Here is a 24955-nt window from a genome sequence, read left to right on the forward strand (position 1 = left end):
GGCTGCCACCCCTGTTGGTAGTCAAATAAATGGAATATTCACTTCCCTCTAGGGTTCACAAATACCTTCCTAGGTTATAGTATTTTCCAAAATGCTCTTTTAGATTCCATTTCTTTGGCTGTCACAGGGATTGTAGTTACTTGGCTACAACCTAGGCAGTAGCTAAATTTCATTCGATAAGATAGGGGTTTGGTTAATTATGAGGTGTCTGCCTCTTGGCTTTATGGACGAAGCCGGACGTATGGTTAATTAGGAAGTAGCCACCTCTTCTCAAAAGAGATAATTTAGAATAATTTTCATTGCTTACTTCTATTCCATATTAGTTCATATTAAATAGGATAAACAAGTAGTTACAAACTCTTGCTTCACGTATTCCCTTTATATTGAAACTATCTCACCATACACTCCATCTAGGCTCCACTACTTCCACTTCTATATTTTATCTCTAACTTCTACTAATTTACTAACTTCTAATAATTACTTAACACTCCCCCGTGGCAATAACTCCTACCCACATACAAATAAAATAATAATAATAATAATAATTAAGAAGTTAGGTACGTAATATCCTATTTCTCCATTGCTAATGACGATACTCTTATCAAACCATGGATATAAGTATCTTGTCAACCCACGTATATCTCTATATTATGGTTGTTCATTGCTACTTTTGTCTGTGAATTATTTCATTTCTTTGGTTATGAGACGGGTGGCAGTAAAAAGCACATTTTTCTACTGGATTTTTAAAAGCTAATAAGGATTTGCATTCTTTACCTGAAAACTCTGTGGTTATGACAAGTGATCAAATATGGGAAAATTTGGGCAATTTGTTGATCTTATCAAGTGTAGCTCAAAGCTTATTGTTTGTCTCCCTTGGTATTAAAAAGGGTCATAAATAAACCATCCATTAATTATGGAAATCATTTTCATGACATAAGGGTTCTTGATCTGATGTGACTTGGTGCATTAGTTGTTTCTTTGGTGGAGTATTTGAGTTGAGTAAGTGGCTAAATGGACTATAATAGGGTGCTCGGCTATAAGTTGGACTTGGACCACTTGGTAGCAGACAATATATAAGGAATGGTGATCCACTAGAAGTCCATAGAGAGGAAAGTGTGGCTTACCTGACAGTACTTTGAGATAGCAGAGAGGATTTGGTGGCCAGTCACAGAGGTGAAACTACAAAACCATTAAAGAGTTTAGTGAGATGATTCCAAGCATATTTTCTTGTCTGAAAGCCACGTATAAACCACTTGAAGAAAGTATTTCTCATAAGTTGGACTGTCCTATCTTGTGCCCTGGAAAGGGGAAGGCTCTATTGAGTAGGGGACCTTTTCTGAGGAAAATGATCGTATATGAACTCACAATGGCACTAAATTTATGAACCCACATTCAAAGGATCGACACAGCTTTAGCATCTCATGTTTTTGTTTTCTTTTTATTTTTTATTTTTCTCAAGTGTGAGACGCTCGTAAGAGGTTTTTTGGAAATTTAGTGCCACAATGAGTTCATGTTTAGCAAAACTTGGCTGTAAAAGTTGCCAAGCTCTTCATGAAAGTTGTCAAATTATGGAGATATGCCCACTACTATGAAGATTGTGTATTTTTTTTAGGAGAAAGGTTTCCTACAATATTAGGGTTCATCCGCCCATTTGGGATCATTGTTACTCCCCTTACCAGACAAGGTCCCCCATAATTAAATGTCTATCCCACCATCGTAACAATTCAACCATTGATTAAGGGAAACTAGATTGAATTAGAGAATCTAAATTAAATTGCATTATGAGATGTGGACCAGACTGCCATGCTTTATGGACCCAATTGATTACAAACCTCAAAAACTTTTGTTCCTTTCTTTGGGATGCCCTTCATCAAATTATTCATGTGGTCTCCTCTCATTGTTGTAGTCTTTTCTTCTTTCTTGCACTAATTTCATTTTATATAAGAAGCTAAAGAAAAGATTTATTAGACACAACCATACATCATTATAAGACACTATGCATTGTTAGTCTTGCATCTCCTAGCAATCTCTCATCTTGAACCTCAACCAAAAAAAAAAAAAATCATGACAACCTCAAATCCAACTTAAAACTTCCATTTAAGTTTGCCACTAGAGTTGGTATTTACAATATGGGCAACGGTTTTCTCTCAAGCCCATGAGTGTAGAGTCTTTTTTTTTTTTTTTTTTATGTTTTTTGAGAGGGCATGTCAAGAAATCTGCATGCTTACAATATTTATCTGATGAATTTCTTCTCTCCTTGCAAGGCATCTTGATCAACCACCATTGATACCACCCCATCAACAACCCTTTTACTCTTCACAACCACCACATTATTGGAAACATTTGTGATGGCATGCGATACAAAATCGGAGTTCCCTTGAGAGTAAAACGAGTACTGGAAATGATTTATACGGTTTGGAAACACCAACATCGACGAGAAGTCGGCCACCCACTTAGTCCCTTTTCCGGCGACTGTCAATCTCCCGACCGTCGTCTTTAATTTCATGCCATTGACATTGTTCCTATCAATCACAACTTGATCAATGTTCCTAAATTTCCCATCCAATTTCACAATAGGAACCATATTTTTAGGATCCCCAGTGAACATGTTATTCAATATATTTACTCCTGATATCTGTCCCTTGATGGATTTCAACACAATATTAGCATCCCCTAAGAAGAATGCATTACTAACATGGACTTGAACTGGGTCTTCCATCACTATACCTGTATAGTCTAAGTAACAATTATCTATCCTAGTTTGTGACAACCCTCCCAACTTTACTAGTATGCCTATACCACCAAAGCCTGTGGCCTTATTGTAACAATGTACCCCGGTGAGAATGTTAGCCTGACCACGTAAGATAATTCCGGTTGCCGCCGAGAAGATGGCAACATCAGTGACTGCATTATCATTACTGGCAAGATCAATTGCGGTACCGGAGAACCATTTCTCGCCTTTGTCACCGCCGACTGTCGGGTGCTGGCCAAGGAAAGAACTTGAGATGAAGGTCTCATGGCCATTTTCTACTCGGATGCCTTGAGTGGTGAAGTGGATGAAGAAACAATTGTCGATACGGATTCGGGCTGAATCTTTTGTGTAGATTCCACCTCCTTGGAGATTTGAATCCAAGAGGAGGTCCCGGAAGGTGATATCCTCATAGTAGATTCCAGCATTGTTAGCACCAGTTTTTCCAGAATTGTGAGACCATAATTCAATGAGATGCCTCTGACCAGGGAAGGTCTTGGAAGCTCTCAGGGTCCCTCTTTGTACCTGAAAATTTTCCACCACCACAATCACAATAGTAGCTTAGTAAAGCAATACTACTTTCCAACCTTGGTGAAGTTTTATTACTATAGACTTTCTGGTTGGTTTGTTCAATTTCCACCCCCACCCTCAAACAACACCCAACCCTATCATTTTGGTGCTAAGTTGTCAAGTTAGTATTAAGGACTAGGTTTTCCTTCAACAGTGGAGTAGAGAAATCTCTTCTCCACTGGTAATGTGACCATGTGATAGAACTCTTGGATCGTCGACATTGCACTCCTTCCCCTTATTGGGGGAGTCGAAATTATCCCCCTTTAATGCTATCACATGGTACCACTAGGAGTAGATATGGAGATTCTCTCCACCATTGGTGCGGAGAAACTCAATCCTATTGTTATTCTATGAAAAGAAAATAGATTCATTTGACCCCACTTATTCAATCAAGTCCTACTTCCAAAGGAAATAAAGTTCAGCCACTTCACTGAGGTTATTTGTTTCGTTACTCAAATCCATGATCAATTGGGCCACAATGGAGCAACCTTATTAGTGCACCCAGGCCCACCCTTCAGGAAGAAAAGAAAATACCATGTGGGCTGCTACATCGCTACACAATATGAGAAGTTTGAATGCTTTGTTCGAGCAACCTGTAGTTGAAAATGCCAGTTAGTCTATATGTAGAAGCTCCCCTCCTGACCTCCCTGGTCCTTCTTCACTGTATCTCATTGTTTTTACTCCTTTAATTGTTAGTGATGAGAATTATTAGGGTTATAGAAACTTCTTTGTAAACAGAGAGAGAGCTTGTATACTAATTTTTATTAAGGAAAAAGAAAACTGCCCGATCATGACCCCTATGCCCAAACATAGGGGTGCACGAAATTATAATTCTACCCCTATGAAATAAAAAATTCTCATTTATGTTACCACCCCTAAGCGTGCTTTCATTAGCCCCGCACTGGTGTAAGGGCTTGCGACCAGGCTGCGATCTCTTGTCCTCCCTATTATTAATAAAACTGCTCTCAACTCACCTGTAAATATAGGCACTTTGTCAAACCACATATAATCTTGTGTTGTGGTTGTATAGTTGCTCTTTCTTTTGTTTTTATTACTTTTTCTGCATCCTATGTAGGTTTTAGTTTCTACTATCTACACAATTCCCCCCCCCCCCAACCAACACACACGAGAGAGAGAGAGAGAGAGAGAGAGAGAGATGTTTGAGTTCTTACCACAACATTGCCCATGCTGGAAGCAGGAAAACGAATGGGTTTGCTAATAGAGTAGTTACCACCTTGGAAATCAATGACTACACCACCAAGATCAGAGACCCCAGGAAGCAACACCGACCCACGCTTCCCCACTTGAAACACATCCTTCAAAGCATCCAAAATGGCTTCACTACTGTCCTTCTCCCCACTCGGGTCTGCTCCATATCCAATCGGATAGAAAACCCTTCCATCCTGATGTCATTATATAAAAAACACAACCATAAATCAACAAAAGAAGAAGAGTGTATACAGTGCACGAGGCTTCTTTCATTGTAGAGTCTCGGGGAGGGTCATAATAATCAACTCAAGGTGACAATGGAACAATCTTACTATTGTGCCGAGGTCCACCCTCATTCAACAAAAGAAGGAAGACTTAAAAAGAATTCCATGGGTGGTTTCAAGAGAGGAGCCAACCTTCTTAACCTTGGTGCTTTCGCTACCCTTGTGGCTGTTCACGACCGCCTTCGACCGAGCTGCCGCTGTCTTCAAGAACTTGTCGTGGTGTTCTTTGAAGGTCCTTTGAGGTGGTGGGAGCTTGCATTTAGCTTCCTGTATCAGAAGAAATAGAAACAGTAGGAGGAAACACAAAGCTTTAATGGGTACTCCGGTTTTGCCACTTCTTGTTGAAGGGATCACCATTAGGAGAGGTAGAGAGATGGGAAAAGAGGTTCATGAGGGCTTAAGGTGGTGGGTCTTGGTTTTTATTAGGGATGAGAGGGAGTGAGTTTCGTTTCAAATCAACCGTTGTGGCTTATTTTGAAACTGGTAAATAGACTTGGTCTACCTACCTAAAAGTATAAGAGGCCAAAATTGAAAAGCAAAATTGAGGATAAATGGCCTGTAATTTTGTGAATATTGAAGAAAGGGTTACAAGGGTTACTATTAATCTCAGAGACAGCTTCCCTTTAAGTGGAAAAAGATAATCAACAGTCCGAGATATCTGACCAAGAATTAAAATTCATTTAATTCATCTCAATTACATTGAGTCCTAAGGAAGGATATATAGAGGAAGAGAGATACTACACTTTAGAAGTAGATAAGGAAAGATAACTAATAGTAATAAGGTAATTTAAGATGAATTTTACTCGGAAAAAATGATTAAAAAAAAGTGAATTATTATTATCACAAATGCCTGTTATTTTTTTGAGGTCACAAAAAATCTATTCTGTCCCGTTAGACAAATAATATGTTTATTCTGACTGTTGGATAGAGGAAATATGGTCAAGATTAGTCACTTGTCAAGTTTCAAAGTCTAATTCAATCAAATACCCATTTTTGTATTAACACACATCCCGTATGTGTCCGATTATGTTATCAATATTCAAACAATGTTGTGCACTCTCCAATTTCTTAGTATGGACAGAAGTTCAAATTTTAAAAAATATATAGCAATAATAAAGATAAAATATATGACTCATATTAGTTTTGTGATTTTCGAAAACAATGACTTTCTATTGTTACAAGAATAACTACCCAAAAAAAAAAAAAAAATGAAAGAACAATGAGAGACATTGATACCATAAGCGAGGATAGATATATTAAGAGCAGAGATTCTAGGAAAACAATCCACCGCTTGCACATATGGTCCCCCATGCTCACCAAGGGAGGAAGAACAGAAATCCTGATGACTCTCAAGCCACTCCTGCTCTGTTACCAATTTAAGTTCTAGACATTAACTAAGCAATAGGACTGGTGAAAAGGGAGGAAAGAGGAGTTGAAGAAGAGAACTGAAGAGGAAGATGAGAAAAGGGAAAGCGTTGGTAAACATCCCTATTCGACTGCTCTCTCTTATTTTCTGTTTCAAAGGAAAAAATACATCATTGACATTCACTACTTACATCCCCAAATACAAATTAAACTGAGATTTCAAGAATACCATCATGCAACTAACATAGCCATCAAGAATTACAGTTTATAAGATCTTTTAGCTGTAAAGATGCTGCCGTTATGCCAGACGAAATGCACCACACTGGGATGACAAGAAGGATTACATCATAGAGAAACAAGAACTCAAAAAATACAAATACAAGGAAAGCAAAATATCATCAAGTTTACAGGTTCACAAGGGCAATACCAATTCACTTTTGAGCTTAACTCAATATTATTCTAAAAATGCAGCATATTGGCATTCATAACCCGGAAAAAATAAATGTTCATCCCATCATCACCCTTCAAAGAAGACCTCTCCGTCGCTTGTAGTCACTCACTGTCAGAGTCAAAGCATGTCTCCTCCCATCATTTTCTGGTACACGGCATCCGACCGTTGCCTCTATCCTCTGCTTCCTGCCTAGAAAGCCTGCATGGGCTCCATGGGGTCCCCCAAACTTCTGAAGCCCTGCCAATGATATTGGCAACTCAAAGTTATGCAGGGAGTTTGATTCTGTCCCTTGATCAACAGGTGCATTTGTATCCACCAACTTTCCTGCATCAGCTGCTGCTTCTAAAGCTGCCACAGTTGCAGCAAATCCAGCTGCCGCCCTGGCCCTCTCTACTCCATTGTTGTTTCCCCTTGAGCCTGTTCCTGCAGAAACTGCATCCCCATTTGCAGATGCAGCAGTCTCATCTGCTCCCCCAGGCTTTGAAACATAATAGTTCATTGACCTTGTCCATCTCCTTGAGAACGGATCATAACCTGCTTCCCCAGCTTTCAGACTTGTGTTCACTGGCTTCAATTCTGACGCATTCTTGAAGTTTTCAGCTCTGTTTTTCTTGTTCATCTCTGACAATCTAACAGCCTTGGAATCTTTCTCCTTCACCTGCCGAGACATAGCTTCCAGCTCCTTCAACCTCGCCCGTAACCTCTCCAACTCTGCCTCATCTCTCCGGCTTTCTGCCACATCCATCTCCCTCCTCAGGCGTTGCTTCTCAGCAGCAATGTTCATTGGCCTTGAGGAGGCAGATTTCTTCTCCTGTAGCATCTGCTTCACAGTAGCTGCAGAGTAGACAAAGGTGTTGGTGGTCTTCTGTATGGCCTCCCTCTTCTCCAGCACAGCCTGGCAGGTTGGCATCCTTCCCCCATTACGCTCCACCTCACGGACCCACTCATTAAACTCCTCAAGGAGCGGAGCAGCGTCTGATACTCTGGCCATCTGCCACCTGGCAGCTGAGCTCTCATTGCCCCACACGCAGTTGAGGTACTTGTATGTGGTTTTGTTCTCCAGTTTGTACTGTCGGTTTGGGTCTGTAGCATCGACATTACGGACTATACACAACCTATAGATACTCTTCCCAGACCTGGACATTCCAATCCCAACCCTCACAAAGCAACCTACAATCAACTCTTCAAAGAACGGCTCCATGAGCCATTTGGCTAGCTTTGACCTTCTTATGGTGATGTTCTTGACATCCTCAAACACTGGCCGATCCCTCCCATCATCCCTATCATCATCACTATCACCCAAGTCCCCATCCCCGGTTGATCCGTCATCCCTGCTGTGGCTACCACTTTGACTTTCACTTTGGCTAGAGCTACTTGGACTTGCAGTCAGAATACCTCTACGCTTGACAGGAGGAGAACCCCGACCACTTGAACCTCCTCTTGCAACATCCTTTGATCTCCAATGACCCTCTGGGTCCTGCTGTTTCTTCCGCTTTAACCGTAGCTCATTCAGTGCATCATCCTTGGCAGCTGCCCTATCAGCGGATCTAGCTGATGAGCGCAAACGAGGAGGAGGTGTAGTCTCTTTTACAGATTCAGACTTCTTTCCACTCTGCTTTGCTCTCACAGTCTCCTTCAATTTTAGATCATCTCTTCTCGTCGCCCGTTCCGAGAGGATATATTCTCGCTCCAATTCAGTCATCTGGGCAAGGTTCTCCCTATCTTCATCACCCTTGTAAAGATCACTTCCAACATCAGATTCATCACTGCTGCCACCTCGGTGTTCATCTGCAGAATCATCATCATCTCCCTGACTATCCCGATCATCATCCTTCTCGATGGGGTCCAGCCTCTTCTTCAACGGAACTTGAGAGCCAGAGGGTTTCCGGCTTTTGTACCCTAGATCATCATCCGAGTCATCATCCTTTGAATCACTTCCATCATCAGAATACGAACCTTCTCTTCGCCTTCTTGAAGGAGGACGCCGGTTTCCCCCTGAGCCACCAGTTCTTCCTGCGGCCTCCAGAAGCAGGTTTTCCAAGTCCGCCATGATCCTGTTACTCTAGACAAATATCTAACTTGTTTTAGTCCAAATCAAACAAGAACCAACTAAATGGTTGATAATAGTACAACAAAACAGAAAATGAGAGCATAGAGAAATGATTTTACATCAGCCATAACATCATGTGACAACGATTTAGAAGCATCATTTTACAAAGCTGTTAATATTAACTAAATGACATCCTACAAGGGAATTCCATTTACTATCATCACAAAGCCAGATTTAATGAATTCAATTGCCTTGCGTGTTTAGTTTCTTTTTTCTTTTTCTTTTTAGACCTAAGGGGGAGATTTTTTTGTTTTAACCTAAGGGGAGGTTCACATGGTGCTTTTCTAGCGATGACTGCAACAATGCACAGATGCAACAATGCAAGTCAACCCCATGGCAAAACGAAGCAAATACAAATTCCATTTATTCCATAACTGTTGATCACTATGTAAATACTTCGCTAAGCACATAGACATTGCAAAATTACTCAAAGTGAACAAAGTAATCCATATCGAAAACCCAGATAAAACCAGAATTGCAGGTAAAGAATAAGACCCAAATTGTAGAGAAAACCAACAACTCAGCGAAGATAAAATAGTTGTTCAAAAAATTCTGGACGAGTGCACTGTTTCGAATAGTAGAACAGTTCTGCAGAAAATTAGAGAATATGATGGTCAGATTCTCCACAATGAACCAATCCTACTGGGTATAGGGAAGTTGGAAAACTACAGAATTCGAAGAGCAGGTCTATGGAGTTTCAGATCAGAATATAAAGCATAATAATGAATAAATAGAAGCCACAAAAGAGATATAAGGACCAGGTTTCAGAAATCAGAAATAGAAGAATTTTAGTAAGAAAAGGATTTTTGAAAACCAATGGATAACGCAGGTCTAAGAACAGGTCAGAAACTACATTCAGATTCAGCAATAGCAGTAGAACAACAATCTGAACTAGATCTAAAAAATCAGTACAGAAAACTCAGACCTAGAAGAAGTATATCAACAGTAGGACTTATAATTTCGATTTGAAAAATCAGATTTTGATCCAGCAACCAACCTAGAACTTAGAACCTGTAATCAAAATAGGAAAACTGAAGAGAAACAACAAGGCAGGAAGCTATCCATCCCCCCCAAAAAAAAACCAAAACAAAACAAAACAAAAAAGAAAAAACAAAACAAAACAAAAATAAAAACAAAAATAAAAAAATAATAATAAAAAAACAAAAACAAAAACAAAAATAAACAAAAATAAAACAAAACAAAACAAAAACAAAAAACAAAGCAGAAATCTAATTAATAGACTGACAGACAAGCAAGCAAAACAAGCATAAATAGAACGTAGAAATAAGTATGTGCCGGAAAGATCTAATCTGTTTAACTGATGGAGAAGAAGTTGAATCAGGAATCCCACCTGATCCTCAAGGCTGGAATTCCCACCAACTCTATCTACTGAATCTCACACCAGAGCAGGAACTGAATCTCACAGATCGAAGGCAAAAGCCAAATACCATTGAACTAAATCGTGGGGACGGCTGTGCCCAGTGCATCTATATGTAAATATGTAATTTGATTGTCTCCCACCTAGTCCCCAGTTGGAATCCCAGTAGCCATTATTGGCACCCCACCAATAGTTTGCTACATCTCACAACAGTGTTTGAATCTCGCAGAAATAGGAGGGAAAAGCGAAGCTTCAATCAACAATAAAATCATTGGGGGGGGGTGTTCATGGAGGCTTACATTGTTATATAGAAACTGGCTAGACTGAAACATACTCAAAAATAAAGAGGGGGGGTGGGAAGGGAAGAAGAAGTAAAAACACCCTCCATGATTGCCGGGAATAAGGTTTCCTAACTACACTAGGACTCTTATCTTATCTAAATAGAAACTGAATCTTACAAGTGAAGAAGATAAAATAAATAATTAATGTCCTAATCCAATAAGCCCCATGACTGGTTCTAAGTGAAAACCAGTTAACATGCAAGCCCTATGGCTTGGCCTGAACCAGAATCTGGTTCTAAGGAACTACATGCCTGTTTTGAGCTACGGTAGGCCTGGTTTTAGGTTGGTTCCTGTGTTGGTGCTTCAAGGAGTACCTACTCCAATCTGCATCAGGTAAAGATCATATCTAGTGTATATATATATATATATATGCAAAAAAATATGTTTGGGGAGCATGCAGCAACAAATAGGTTTTGTGATTCAACTGTAAAATTTAATTTCTATTAAGACATTTTCATGTTAACATGGTTTTTATTTAAAGGACAACATATGACACGGGGAGAGAGAGTGGGGACATGTATACAAATTAGAGAAATTATCAAGCTTAAGAGCTTACATTGAGAGATCATCTGGTTGCTTATGTACAAAATAGGTTACACAAATAGAAATTTGTTAGGCTATATTCCTATTGCAGTATAGATTCTATAATAATGCTACTTTTTTTTTGGTACAACTATAATAATGCTACTACTTCGATCAAAATGGTTCCATCAGCGACCCACACACAAAATTATAAACCATGAGGTTAGGCGTTCTGGTTCCCAAGCAAAAAATTCGTTCCAGTAATCCTCATACCAGTTTCATGCCATCGATAAGACTCATAACCCAAAATACTCTACAGAAAACCCTTCAATCTCACAAACAAATTCATAAAGAGACCCATTATACAACATATTCAAGAACCCATCAAGAGAAAGTAAATAATTAAACAGAAAATCTACGTTTTCATAATCATTCATGGTAGCTGAACAATTACCCTGTTAAAACAAAGAGGCTACAATGGTGAGGGAACGAAGCTCAGCAGTACCGAATTCTATCGATCCAGACAGAAATTCATCTCCTCTCCAAATCTGAAGCTTTTAAATTTCGAAGCATATACCGAGTAGAGAGAGAGAGAGAGTGGATATGGGTTAAACCTACCTTCCGGATCCAAGAATTCGCAGAGAGTTTTACGGCGGCGACCTCCTATGCCCGTGCCGGCTTGCCGTGATAGCTTGCCAGAACTGATGGCGAACTAGGAAGGATCCGGATCCGGCCCCTCTCCAATACTTATTAATCGTCCAATTTTATTCTGTGCGCGCGACACCAGTATAATAATAATCCAACGTTTGTGAAATTAAAACCATTTTAAGGCTCTGTTGGATAGCAACGGGAATTTAAAGAGAAGGGAACAACACACTTTAAAAATAAATGTTTATAATCATTACACTCTTATGATTCTATAAATTATTTAATTTTTTTAATCATATTTAGTAATAATATATTTTAAATATTATAGCAAAGGATTTTGGATGCAAAATGAAATGAAATTTTATGACCAAATATGAAATGATTTGAATTTAATGTTAAAATCACATGGGCAATTATTACATACATTAATTTTTTAAATATGAAAATTTCACTTTTCTTTCTTTTAATTCCTCTTACAACCAAATATAGCCAAATTCCTCCTACCCGACAACTCTGCCCAGATCAAACCGATCTGTCTTAATTGCCACTCAATCTCTCGATTAACTTTGTTCTATACCTCTTTTCTCACCCAACCTGAAACGAGATAGCAAATTCAAGAGGCCCCAGAAAAAAATTAAGTCGGGGTGATAGAATTCCTCTCTATAGAGCCCAAGGAACAGCAGGTCATTATCCCACGGCTAAAATGATCAGATAAAATTGATTAACGTAAACAAAAACCTTCCCAATCGTTGGATTTAAAGTTTACCGATGTCACCATAGAGAGAATTGGGCAAGAACTTGGAAGGAGCCGGATGCGTAGTAGAAATTGGCTGGGGACATGTTAAAAATGCTCCATTAATTTGCAAGGGGAGTGCTTGGAGGGAAAGTTGAGGAATTTCATCTTAGGAAAAGTACAAGCATTCATAGAATAGGTGGTCTCTATTCTTGAACCCCCACCCAACAAAAGCAACAAAAAGGTAGAAGGGGGAATATATGTCATGTTTGGTGGTCCTCATTGCTTGTTTGGTTTGGCTTGAGATAGTTTTACTTTACTACCCAATGGCATTTTTGGATATAAAAAAATTGTTAAACCATGATATAATTACAAAAAATACCGTTACTTCCACAGGACCTAAAAATTTTATCAATACTTTTCCCCTCATTTCAACTGCATGGGTCCATTTGAATCGGAGTATAGAACCCCCACATGATGTGCTCAAAATTTGACATGATCAATCCAATTTAGGGACTTCTCACCCATAGTTGATTTCATCAAATAAGCACTTCACGTCGCTCAAAAAGGGCAGACCATCCAGAAAAACTCCCAAAAAAAGTGTGTCTGTTCACACCTAGCAGAGACCAAGAATACCGTATCCAACCAATTCACTCATCTGTACATACCATTAGATCTTTTCCTTTCAAATGCCAGAACTTGCCAACATGAGCTGCGCATTTTTGGATATTGGCTTAAAGCTTGCTGCAACCTAAGGTTCATAATCTAAAAATGAACATGGCTTAACAATCTACAGTTGCAACTCTATTTTCTCCACCTTTCCAGGCTGTTATCAAATTGATTCTATATCCCAAACACACAAATTAGTTATTTAATTTTAGTAGTCAATCCATGGAGGACAAGAGAGAATTGCAGTTTTTTTTTTTTTTCTGATACAATATGGCTTCAGGAAGCACATCTTTCCAAAGACTAATGTGGATCACTTGTATTGGCTTCCACTGATGACAGAACTAGTTGACAATACAGGCCAGTGCTTACATCACCCAAGGGGATCCTTCATGCCCTTGCTTAGGGACTCAAGGTTGAGCCATGGGGGAACCTCTTACAATGGAAGGGTGGAGACTAGATTCAACACCAAATTACAATATCAACTACCAATTATCAAGTAGGAAGCAGTCCAGGTGAGAATCCTCAACAGGTAAACGTAAGAGCTCAAATGTGACAAATTCCTAACAATGGTTGACATATATACCCTATCCTATAGCTGAAAATTTTACAACATGAAAATTTCTCTCCCCTAAAACTCACATTTGTAGTTGCCTGGGTGGGCAGGTGTCTTACCTGAGGATGAGGCCAACAAACTAAGGGTCTCACCAAAGGGATGCACTTGGAGGTTGCACTTCATAGCTGGAGTGCTTTATTTAGTAATTCTACATGTATACGTATGGCATTGAGAAGACATTCTTCATTCTTTTTCCAGTGTAGATGCAAGGTGGTCGGAGGAGTTACTGCTTTTATTCTCTTTTTACGGGTGCTAAGATTCTGGGAAAGTTTTGGACAATTAATATGTGAGCCATAGAAATTAATCCCTCCTTGGGAATGTGTAACTATTATAATTAAAAGAAAGAAAACAATCAATATAAATTTCCTCGAAGGGAGCGAATACCTCAACAAAAAAGGGGAAATTTCCCTTCAACAAATTGTTTGCCTCCAAGACGTGAAGCATAACGCTGCTCTAGCAGAAGAGGGAAAGGACAGCTTAACAGTCAACGTTCAGATCCACCACGCGGAGTTATCCTTGATGACGACCATGTGGTGGGCCTTGAGCCACCACTTGGGTACCGACGGTCATCGCTACGCCACTTGTCATTAGCATGGGGTGGACGATCATCCTGTTTTCCCCACCGATCAGGTTCCGGAGGTGGAGCAACTCCAGAGCCTTCCTGTTTCGCACGCATAAACTTGGGAACATATTTCCCAGTAGATGATGCAGCAGCAGTAGCAACAGCTATAGGTTCTGGCTGAGGGGACCCAGCAGGATGCTCAGCGGGCCTTGTTGGTGGCTCAGCGGGCCTACCTTTCATCAGCCTCTCCTTCTCTTCCAATTCCTTCTCCCTCTTCCTCTGCTTTTCAGCAATTTCATTCAACTTTGCCAGACGTTCTGCTTCTTCCTTCTTTCGCCTCTCAACCTCTGCAAATCCATGAAATTCCAACCAAATACCAATAAGATATTGCAGAAACAAGCCATGAAATAGTCAGCCCCATCCCCATGAATCTGCTCCTATATGTGCTAGAAGTGGAGGTGCATAGCTTCCTTATTTTTCTCTCATTAAATTTCAATTTACCTTCCCAAGTAGGAAAAATGTAAGGTTTAAACAAAGGCAAAATACCTTCAAGCTTCCGAGCAGCCTCCTCTTCCTCCAACTTTATCAACCTCTCCTCTTCAGATTTCAAATAGAATATCAACTTCCTCTTAGCCTCCCTCTCCTGCTTCTTCAACTGCAGAAGTTTCCCGATTCGCTCCTCTTTCTCCCTCTTTATTTTATTAAATTCAGCTTCTCGATGGCTGACAATCCTCTCCTGGAATATATTCTGAAATAACAACATCCAGAGAGAATTTATTGGGTTGGAGTAGAAAATTTAAACTCAGATTACTCAATAAGTTAAAAAGTCTCATACTTTGCACAATTTACTCTAGTCCATTAACCCCCAAAAAAGTCAATAATATATACAAAGAACAGAACTACACCAGACAGATGTCTCCAGTTTGCAGGTTCCTGGTGCAGTTTAAAAACACTAGTCCAACCCAAGGAGGTTGCTCCATCTTCAGTAAACCTCCAGGCACACCAATCCATTCATTTGGGCAGCTCGGGTCTTAAAAATGGCTACTTCTTAACTAAACAAGAAACTTACAACTAAATCTCCATTCTTTCCCCGATGGCCATATTTGACTAGGAAGCAGACTCCTACAACAATTGGATCTTTTGTAGCCTCATGGACCCATGACTAACTCAACTAAATTGCATATAAAATGAAGAGGAAATAAAATAGACTAACCTTCTGTTCCAAAATGTGAACCAGCCTGTTCTTCTCCAGCAAGTCTCCCGCATGCCGCTGTCTGCTCAGCTCAATCTCTTGCTGAAACTCAGAATGGAGATTCCCGTTAGTATATTTAAGAAATCATAAGAGAGCCAAAGTCATACCTGAGAGGGCGAGCCTTCATGTGGAGGAGAAAAAAAAAATTTTTTTTTTTTTTTTTTGGGGGGGGGGAGAGCTAACGGCTGAGCTCAACTGATTTCAGCGAGATCTAATTCTCTTTCAGGTGGAACATGTTTATAGATCCTAATTGTCAAGCATGTTAGTCACATGATCATAAAGTTGTTCGTAAGGATGGCCTATGTACCCAAACTACACATTTTTCAAGAATTCTCTCATTTTGTTTGTATGGTCTACTTTGTAAATACATGCCATCCAATTTTAATCGTTCTGCTTTTCCTTTACTTTCACTTTCCGAAAATAGTCTGGGTTCAAATGTCTTCCCACATGATGCTCTAGGTAGGTATCTACAACATATTATAATAATAATAATATATATATACACACACACACACACACATATAGATATAGATAGATTTTACGATTTAAATTCACATCCCCTTTTGCTCATTATTTTCAAGTCCTAGCCTGTTGTATTTTGACCCAAGGTCCCTCCAGACAAGCACCCTTCAGAGGACTCTCTTGATGATTGAGTATTTTTTTATCAATCATTATTGATTTTTATTTTTTGCAGAGTTCCTAAAAATTTGCAAGCAACCCACCAAATTTATGAGTTCGTAAAGACACCTTTCCACATGTGTGTTCTAGGAAATACACTGCACATGTTAACCAGACACTGGATGTGCCCATGGAGCACCCATGATGAGACATATCCTCGGAATGGATGTGGGCATATATCTCCGAGACACACTAAACAGAACACTCATATGGCTGTGAAAAATACGAAGCATAGTTCTCAGTGTCCAGGCGACCCAAGGCTTTGGAAGGGGCCTGGACGCCAAGAGACACCAACAAGGCACCTGCTTAGGCAATTAAGGCGACTGGTTGCCTAGGTGACCCCTTGATAACTGTGATACGAAGACACATCAAGCACCCCCTCCCTCCCCCTCTTATTTTGAAACATTAACCCCCTTTTCTTTGGCACATTTTAGCCAAGTCCACATACCCATCTCCTAATTGTTGAGGGTGAGGTGGATCTGACTCGACATATTCCCATAATGAATTGTTGTAACCAAACCCATTAAAATCATTGCACCATAACATACCTGCTGCTCATGTTCATGAAGTATCTCTTCTTCCACCAACCGCTTTTGATATGCAGCTTCTATCAGAGACGCCTCCTCTTCTCTCTTCGCTCTTTCCATATAATCCATTGTTTTGGCAAGTCTCTGTAACTTCTTTTCCATTTCCTGCCTCTCTTTGAGTTGCTCACTCAAAGCCAATTCAATCAATGACTGTTTGGTCACTTTCTCCTGCCAAGGCATACAATTCCCAAAAATGAGTTTGGAAAGAAATGAATAGGCTGTTATCATAGAACAAAGTACAACAAATAATATATATGCATAAAAGGGGAAACAACAAATAGAGTGAACTTACCCCTTCAATGACAGTCTTCTTTCCCTTCTTTTTACTACGTTTCTCTGCTTCCTGAAGCATAGCTTGCGCTTCTTCAAGTTCTCTCTCTTCGATTTCCCTGCGAATCCTTTGTTCCTCTCTTCGGGAATACTCAGTGGCAAGTCTCTTCTGTTCAGCCTCTTCAGTTATTTTCTGTAATTTAAGTCTCTTTGACTCTTCCTCTCGCTCCTACAGAATAAAAAGTAACTTTTTCTTAAGAAATGATTTATTTACCTTGCTGATCAGAAGAATCAGCCAATTTGCAGGTTATTCATTCATACAGAAACATAAAAAGGAATTACCATTTCTAACATTTGTCGTTCTTGCTCTTCCTTGCGTTTCTCAATTATTGATTTCCGAGCAAGAAGCCTCATGTGTTCTTTATCAACAATCTCAGATAAACCTGGCAAAGTTTCACCTAATTTGGATTCATTCTTCACTGGAGGAGAAATCAGGGCCTTTGCTTTATTAAGAGATTCAGCAAGAACAGTGAGGTGATTTTGAAGCCTGTCTGATTCAAGGTCCTGAACACAGTCCAATGCCAGTGACGACATGGAGGAAAATAAATGCATTAGCTAGAAGAACTTTAAATCCAGGAAATAGATTCTGTAGAATTTATGTCTTTGTGCATAACAAGATATAATGCAAGTTGAAGGTATTGAAAGGACAAAGATAAGGTAAAAATGACTTAGGTTTAAGTGGTAAGAAAACAGACATTAGTACTCTATCATTAATGGAAGACATGGCCCTAGATAAAGTTGACTAGTGAACAGGATTCAGGTGGACGACACATGGAGGAAAATAAATGCATTAGCTAGAAGAACTTTAAATCCAGAAAATAGATTATCTGTAGGTTTTATGTCTTTGTAAATAACACGATATAATGCAAGTTGAAGGTATTGAAAGGACAAAGATAAGGTAAAAATGACTTAGATTAAAGTGGTAACAAAACAGAAATTAGTACTTTATCATTAATGGAAGACATGGCCCTAGATAAACTTGACTAGTGGAATAGGATTCAGGTGGACGACACATGGAGGAAAATAAATGCATTAGCTAGAAGAACTTTAAATCCAGAAAATAGATTATCTGTAGGTTTTATGTCTTTGTGCATAACATGATATAATGCAAGTTGAAGGTATTGAAAGGACAAAGATAAGGTAAAAACGACTTAGGTTAAAGTGGTAACAAAACAGACGTTAGTACTTTATGATTAATGGAAGGCATGGCCCTAGATAAAGTTGACTAGTGGAACAGGATTCAAGTGGACGACACCCATATGCTTGGGGCAAGGCCAGAGTTGTATGTCATTGTGAATATGGCCAACAATAAAAACAGAGGGGAGAAAGAGTTCGAAACACATGAGTTGATGTGAAGTTAACACCAGCAAGTTTAACAGCATAAGGTTCAATATAGAAATATCTGAAGTCCTGTCACTCATTGGGAAATGCATAAATTCCATTAGAGAAGAAAAATGGTTTGGCAAACATCAAAGTACTCTACAACAAAAACAACAAACTCAGCCTTATCCTAACTTAATGGGGCGGCTATATGGATCCATACAAAATAAAATAGAAGAAGTCCAAACAGGTGTGGAGGAGGAGAGAGATGGAAAGATTGGAATGGAATGACCAGAGCTACATCCAAGCACCCTATGCTCCATAATACCTAGTTGGTAAGGGAGAGCAGATTTGTATCAGAATGAGAAGCAAATTGACCAGAGCTACAAAATAAATGGTGGAGTCCTGAAAGTACAACAGACTGCAGAGTCAAAAATAGTACCAATAAAAGCAGTATAAAAGCATTATTCTTGAATTCCCAAACTTTCTTTTTGTAATAACCAAGTGAACAGAGGCTATCTATTACTAACCGCCATTAGAATTTGAACAACTGAAAGGTGATACTGAAGGGAGGTACGAGAATTAAAACATTTCTCACCCTAAATAGTTGGGACTGCTTCCTGGTGTTGATGGGGATGACAATAATGACAATTATACTTAAACTTTATCCATTTCAACATGGCATTTTATCTTTCCAATGGTTCTGATGGTGTTCAAACTACAAAAATCTATCCAGTACAAATATTTTGAATTTAATTTAGGATCTGATTAGCACAGATAAATCCTGATCCAGATTGGATTCCAGAGGGTCATCCGATCCTTGAGTAAAAATAAATTAGCTTAAGCAGGGATTGGATAGCCCTAGCTGATTCAAATCTAATCCAGATAATCTGTTGTTTCCAATGAATCCTTGAATAATAAAGTCCAGCATGCAAGTGTCCAAGGCACATGTATGCAGTATGCCTGTGTGTGTCAAAGAATTTCACCTCATCACATCACTAATCCACATAAAATTTTGATTTTCAATCATCAAGGTGGAGGATCACCAACTAAAATATTATTTTTTTCTCATTAAAGGAACACATAAACTTACCAATTTACCAAATACAACAGCACCCTTCCTATGGTCAACTTTCATGGAGATGAAATTATATTTGACAGCATCAACAGAAATCTTTTCCACAACAGAACTATCAAAAAATGGGATCATCCTAGACAGCACCTCAGTCTTCATTGTCTGATAAACCTGGGAAACCTGGAAAATCAGAAAGCAGACTGTCAACAAGGTAAATCCCCCACCACCAGAAAATATGTAAAGAAAATAGTATGTAAAGAGATTGAAATAACTAGATTAACTAGTTTAAATATTTATAAAGAATAATAACATAAACTCGCACCTGCTGTAGCAATCTCAAAGTAGCAAGCTTTTCAAGGGCAGGAATATACTGTGATAGCTGTAATTCAGGAACAGAAGAAGCTGAGGCAAGCTTCCCTCCAACTTTGGAAATTTTGGTTAACAGTGGCTGTGCTTTAGAAGCAAGATCTAAGGGGAGAAACTCATGCTCTAAAAGATGGTAAAGATCTTTTACTTCCTGAGATACACAGGTCATTACGCCTTTTGAAACCTATAGTTAATATCCAAGTTAATCAGTATTATGAAATAATCAATTAAGTCAATACACATAACATGAAATAAAATGAACAGTCAGAAATGGACGATGAAGATAGATTAAATAATAATATGCAATCCTAGTTCTGTAAGCACAGAGAAGCAAATTCAGTCTTCCGAATAAAAAGAAGATATTATCTCCTTGAGATTGGAGAGAATTCAATGGTTCAAACTTCAAATTCAATTGAGAAAAGTGTGGAATGTGCACCAAATATCTGGAATGAACTAATAGGCAATCAGATGCATCACATATATATCAATTTTCAGAGGAAGAAAAGTGACCCTTATTAAAAGAAAGTTGGGACTCCATTAGCAAAAACCGAGAAAGGACAATGAATCTATCTAAACCTAATAGCCAATCTAATCCTTTGGAAGGTTCCGAACAAAACCAAGCACATCCAGCAAAGATAAGACCTGAACTAAATTAATCTGGATTGACCAAAAAGAGAGTTTCTTCTCATGTTTCATGACATCAATGACTCACTAACATTACCACATGGATGCCATTTTTTCTCCCCCCCCCCACCTTTTTAGGGGGGACAGTAGCACAAATCCAATAAATTTTTATATAAGGAATATAGATTTCCAATCTTACCAGTTCCGAAAGAAGTGAAGACCTTGAAAGCTGTAGAAAAAGTACTCCCGTCAGATAAAGAAAACTAAGAAATATAAGAGCTAGCAAGAAAAAAATTAAACAGATCCAAAAAATATATATCACATTACCACTTCTCTGATCTCGCGTTTAGGGTCAAGACTAAACCCTATAAGGCTGGCCATCCTCAGATTTCTATCCTTCTCATTTTCAAGCTCCAAATGAGATGCACCGTGTGTGTGAGCATAGGGGGTCACAGAAAGTGCAGCTAAAACAACTGAAGATGCTATCAATTGCAAATCCTTCTGGGTTAAATTCTTGTTATAAGATTTCTGTAGTGTGAAAAGTTTAAACCATGCATAAGCATGATAAAGGTGGCTGTCTGAAACCCAAAATATCTCCGTTAGTTTAGCATAATAAATGACCATCAAGGATGGCTTGGGAGTTTTCTTAACCATGCACATCAACCCATGAATATCTTCAACTGAACGGAAAGCTTCCTGCAGACATCAGTGAAACAGTAATAAGAACCACACGTAGCTATGACTGGAGAAAATACACTAATGAGTTAATCACCCATCTTACAATAGGAGGCACAGTAAGCAAGAGAAAGTGCAGAAATAGATACCTGCCAGAGTTTGAGTTCGTTTGCAATCTTGAGCTGCTCGAACCTTGTGTCAAGATATAGCTGCAAGCTTTCTGGAGACGACAAGTCAGGACGGTCCCTCTGGTCTCTGTATTTGTTTAGATTTGCCAGATGATTCCTGATTATTTCACATAGCCTGCGAAACTCTGTTGTTCGTTTATATTGCTTACAGAACTGGAAAGCCCGGTGTGCCGTCATCTACACAAAATAAGTTGGGTTTTAGCTATAATTTTTGTGCAACATAATAATTGCTGAAACTTTACAGGTAGAAGATACTTGTTCACATGCTGGTATGCCACAACAGATTGCTTGTCATTTAGTTTCTCGGCTAGGTAAATTTACACACATTACAAGATTAAAAATAAAATATATTTTAAAGTCCATCACCAGGCAGACTAAAAAATAGCAACCCAATGCACGAGGCTCCGCTACTGCAGTTTCCATTATCAGACACTGCAAATGGTGTATCATAGGAATTAGTTCCATTATCATCCCAATTCAATTCCCCTGACCAACAGGAATTCAGACCGCCATGTTAGGTTTGAAGCTTGAATTCCAATAAATCTCCATAAGGTAGTTTGGACTCCAATGAGGTGGCTTGCATTAAAATGATCTTAACCAATTAAGTAGTTATTTAAACCAACAGGAGTTTCAAATTCAATTATTGAAAACGAAACTAATCAGTATTCACACAAAATCAGTTTTTCCTTGTTGAGTTTTTGGCCTTGTGGTCCTGATTCAATTTTAGACCAAAGCAACCAGTAGTTAGAACCATGGAAAGATTCAAAGTTCTGGACCTCCCAGTCTGCAGCCACACAAACTGAAGAAACAAAACATAAATCATGACCCATGAAACAAGACAAAATTAATTATGGAAATCTAAACAAGACCAGATAGCTCACCGCATATAGTGCTTCCAATTTTGAGTTGTTACGCAAAATCTCAAGCACTGTTCTATAGGTTTCCCACAAGAATTTGAACCACGGGGTTACAACTTCACGATCGGACCTATCCTTTCCTTTCTCTCCACTAACATAGCTTAACATTAGGTCTTCTGGTCTTTTGTCTGCTTCCAGATCATCAACATCCAGAGCTTCTTCCAGGGCCTGTGCTTGACTTCGAGCTTGCTCTGCTTTCTCAGTGGACAGATGCATAAAATGTTTAATCACTTCCTCTAATGAATTAACATTCACTTGCTGGCATACAATACGATACTGGATCAGACCATCCTTGGCAAATCTACCCTTTCGCATGTCCACACAGAGCTCTACATACTTAAACATTATACGTTCAAGTGTCTTCTGCCATGCTCTGTACCGCTTCGAAGTGATCAGATCATGAAGTGCTTGCAGGGCTGCTTGCTTCTGTCCAACATTGATTAACTCTGTATCCATGCATCAACAAAAATTAGTCCTAGTTCTAAAATATTATCACACTAATCCATAATTGTCAAGGAGACCCAAGGTGACAGCTATGCACTAATCAAGCAAATAAATTGTTCAAAAATGATAGAGCTGAGACATGCAAATGTAATAGACAAGTATTGTACTATTGTTACACAGTTAAATACTATTTCCATGAAAAATCCTAATCCAAATCAGGGAAGCTATCTAGAAACAGCATATAAGGCCCAACACCCAAGCTGTTGGAGTGGCAAGTGTGTAAGGTTATTAATTTATTTACAGTTCTATGATGTTCACATGTTTCATTCCCCATCCATTAAGCATCACACATACAACAGCTTTATTGGCGCTGAGAGAATTTAAGCTGGCATATGAAGAGGACAGGATCGCCTAGAGTTATGTGATCAGCACAGTCATAATAAATCAGCAATGTTTTATGGAACTGGATGTTAATAGTAGAAAATTTTCATTAATAGAAAAAAGTACAGCTGAGATGAGGATGTTGAGATGGATTAGTCAAGAAAATATAAAATTAAGATGAATACATTCAAGGAACTCAGCAAAATCACCAAATTGTGATGACAACTCATGAGATGAAGAAAATCGAATTGAGATTGTTTGCTCAACTACAACAAATGCACCAGTGATGAAAAGTGATATTGCACATTGGAGGTGTTAAAAGAACAATGGGGAGCCAAGGACGAGCATCTTTAGCAGTGGAGATAACATGATCTCATGAGTTAATAACAGCTTGGTTTTGAATAGAATGGAACAGATGAATACAATCCATGTCGAACACTAGTTGGTGTACTTCTTAGCGAGTTGAGTAAACATGCTAACTCATGAGCACCTTGTAACAACCATAGGGTTCACATAGTAGACCAGGGTTTAAATTTTGAAACCTCCCTCTCCTCAAACAACTAACCACCAACTTGCATTATATCCAACTGGTACATTCACACACTGATATACCATTTGGAGCCCAATCCTAACTTTAGGCATAGCAAATACTTCTGCTTGATAAGAATATGCATCAATGTATACCAGTACTTTACATACTATTTACTATTTAATTTATTTATCTCAATTTTTTATGGTTATAGAGGTTAGTACATAAACAAATTGGCAATAGCTAAAACTTTATTTATTTATTTTTTTTTTTTTTTAACAAGGAATTAAACAAGGTCAGAAGGTAAAGCAAGAGAAAAGGGGGAGAAAATCAACTGAGAGTGGACTCATAGCCCAAGCAAACCATCCTTTTGACGACATTAATTAAAAAATGCAGAAAATATAAGTAACTGACCTTCGGCACGCTTCAGGGCATTCTCTGGCTTCGCAAAAGTCGACATGACTATTGATCAATCAAATCTTCTGCCTGCTTAGCACAAGCAGGCTAGGAGACCTAATCCATAAACCAATATGCATCATTATCTCAACTGAACAAGAGAACAAACAGAAGAAAACTGCATTTTACTAGAGACAAAATGGATCCAAAACACCGTCGATAGGATATTAGGTTTCAACTATTGAACGCTTCATCCATAGTTCCACACTAAAATACTTACAGAGGTGGAGGAAGATCGCAAGGTGTCGCAAAGATCCTCGTTCCTTAGTCTTAATGCATGAAACAGAGACCACGTACGTCGGATTCTTCGAAGAAAACGAACAAGGGAAGCCGAATCTGAAGAGATTTAGATCTCTAATCTTCTTGTTTTAGAGTTTTTTTATCTCAGAAAGCTGTCGCCGTTTGGTCGAAGAGACGAACGGCAATGGAGGAGGAACGAGAAAAGGATGAAGCGAAGGCGAAAACCGCGAAACCCTCGCCAAGTCAAAATAGGTTATAATGTATCAACTAGGTGGTTTTCAGTTTGGGGTCTAAAAAACCCGGCACCGAGGACCCATTAGGTTTGGGTTCTAGATAACCCAGAACCGACCCCTTAAGTCATTAACCAACTTAAGGCTCATTGCAAGTCATACAAATAGGAACGGACCCATGGGACACTGCCATCTCGTGGGTGTAAGTTTGGGGCCGAATCCGTCCTAAGCCCGCTTAGGGCCTGGGCTAAGATTTTTGACCTTGAGGACAAGTTAGGATTAAAAAACACTGACCTTCGGTCAGGGTTGACCCGGGCTTTGTTGAGGTCTATGCCCGACCCTCATTTTAATCTTGATTTTATTAGTGAATTTTAAACCATGATTTATATAATATAATTTAGGGCTATTATCTTATCCTTCTATTTAGAATAATGGAATTTGTGTCATTGATTCTTATGG

The 24955-nt window shown here is 38.9% G+C and overlaps 3 protein-coding genes across 7 annotated transcripts; all 3 read right to left on the reverse strand.

Moving 5' to 3' along the window:
* Positions 1-1916: 1916 nt before the first annotated feature.
* LOC122092659 (polygalacturonase QRT3) lies at positions 1917-5177 on the reverse strand. Its single transcript, XM_042662888.1, has 3 exons — positions 4945-5177; positions 4492-4722; positions 1917-3274 (listed from the first exon to the last, which is right to left on the reverse strand). Exons 1-3 carry the CDS (start codon positions 5167-5169, stop codon positions 2234-2236), a joined length of 1497 nt encoding a protein of 498 aa, XP_042518822.1. The 5' UTR covers positions 5170-5177; the 3' UTR covers positions 1917-2233.
* Positions 5178-6394: 1217 nt separating this feature from the next.
* On the reverse strand, positions 6395-11800 carry LOC122094059 (protein RTF1 homolog). Of its 4 annotated transcripts, none has more exons than XM_042664681.1 (2): positions 11598-11800; positions 6395-8682 (listed from the first exon to the last, which is right to left on the reverse strand). In XM_042664681.1, the coding sequence occupies exon 2, from the start codon at positions 8676-8678 to the stop codon at positions 6702-6704; it is 1977 nt and encodes a 658-aa protein (XP_042520615.1). In that variant the 5' UTR covers positions 8679-8682; positions 11598-11800; the 3' UTR covers positions 6395-6701. The 4 variants fall into 4 exon arrangements, with proteins under 4 accessions (XP_042520615.1, XP_042520614.1, XP_042520617.1 ...); XM_042664680.1 differs by having other exon boundaries at positions 6395-8690; XM_042664683.1 differs by lacking the exon at positions 11598-11800 and adding an exon at positions 11434-11586.
* Positions 11801-13261: 1461 nt separating this feature from the next.
* LOC122093971 (eukaryotic translation initiation factor 3 subunit A-like) lies at positions 13262-24516 on the reverse strand. 2 transcript variants are annotated; one of them, XR_006144602.1, is made up of 15 exons: positions 24247-24516; positions 23985-24083; positions 22181-22662; positions 21261-21476; positions 20764-21132; positions 20636-20665; positions 19769-19996; positions 19465-19626; positions 17334-17555; positions 17014-17220; positions 16683-16889; positions 15418-15498; positions 14751-14952; positions 14027-14551; positions 13262-13902 (listed from the first exon to the last, which is right to left on the reverse strand). XR_006144602.1 is itself a non-coding variant. In XM_042664539.1 (14 exons), exons 2-14 carry the CDS (start codon positions 24028-24030, stop codon positions 14127-14129), a joined length of 2877 nt encoding a protein of 958 aa, XP_042520473.1. In that variant the 5' UTR covers positions 24031-24083; positions 24247-24516; the 3' UTR covers positions 13930-14126. The 2 variants fall into 2 exon arrangements, 1 of the variants encoding a protein (XP_042520473.1); XM_042664539.1 differs by lacking the exon at positions 13262-13902 and having other exon boundaries at positions 13930-14551.
* Between the last annotated feature and the right edge of the window lie 439 nt (positions 24517-24955).

This window comes from Macadamia integrifolia, chromosome 11, assembly GCF_013358625.1.
Source record: "Macadamia integrifolia cultivar HAES 741 chromosome 11, SCU_Mint_v3, whole genome shotgun sequence".
Lineage (NCBI taxonomy): Eukaryota > Viridiplantae > Streptophyta > Magnoliopsida > Proteales > Proteaceae > Macadamia > Macadamia integrifolia.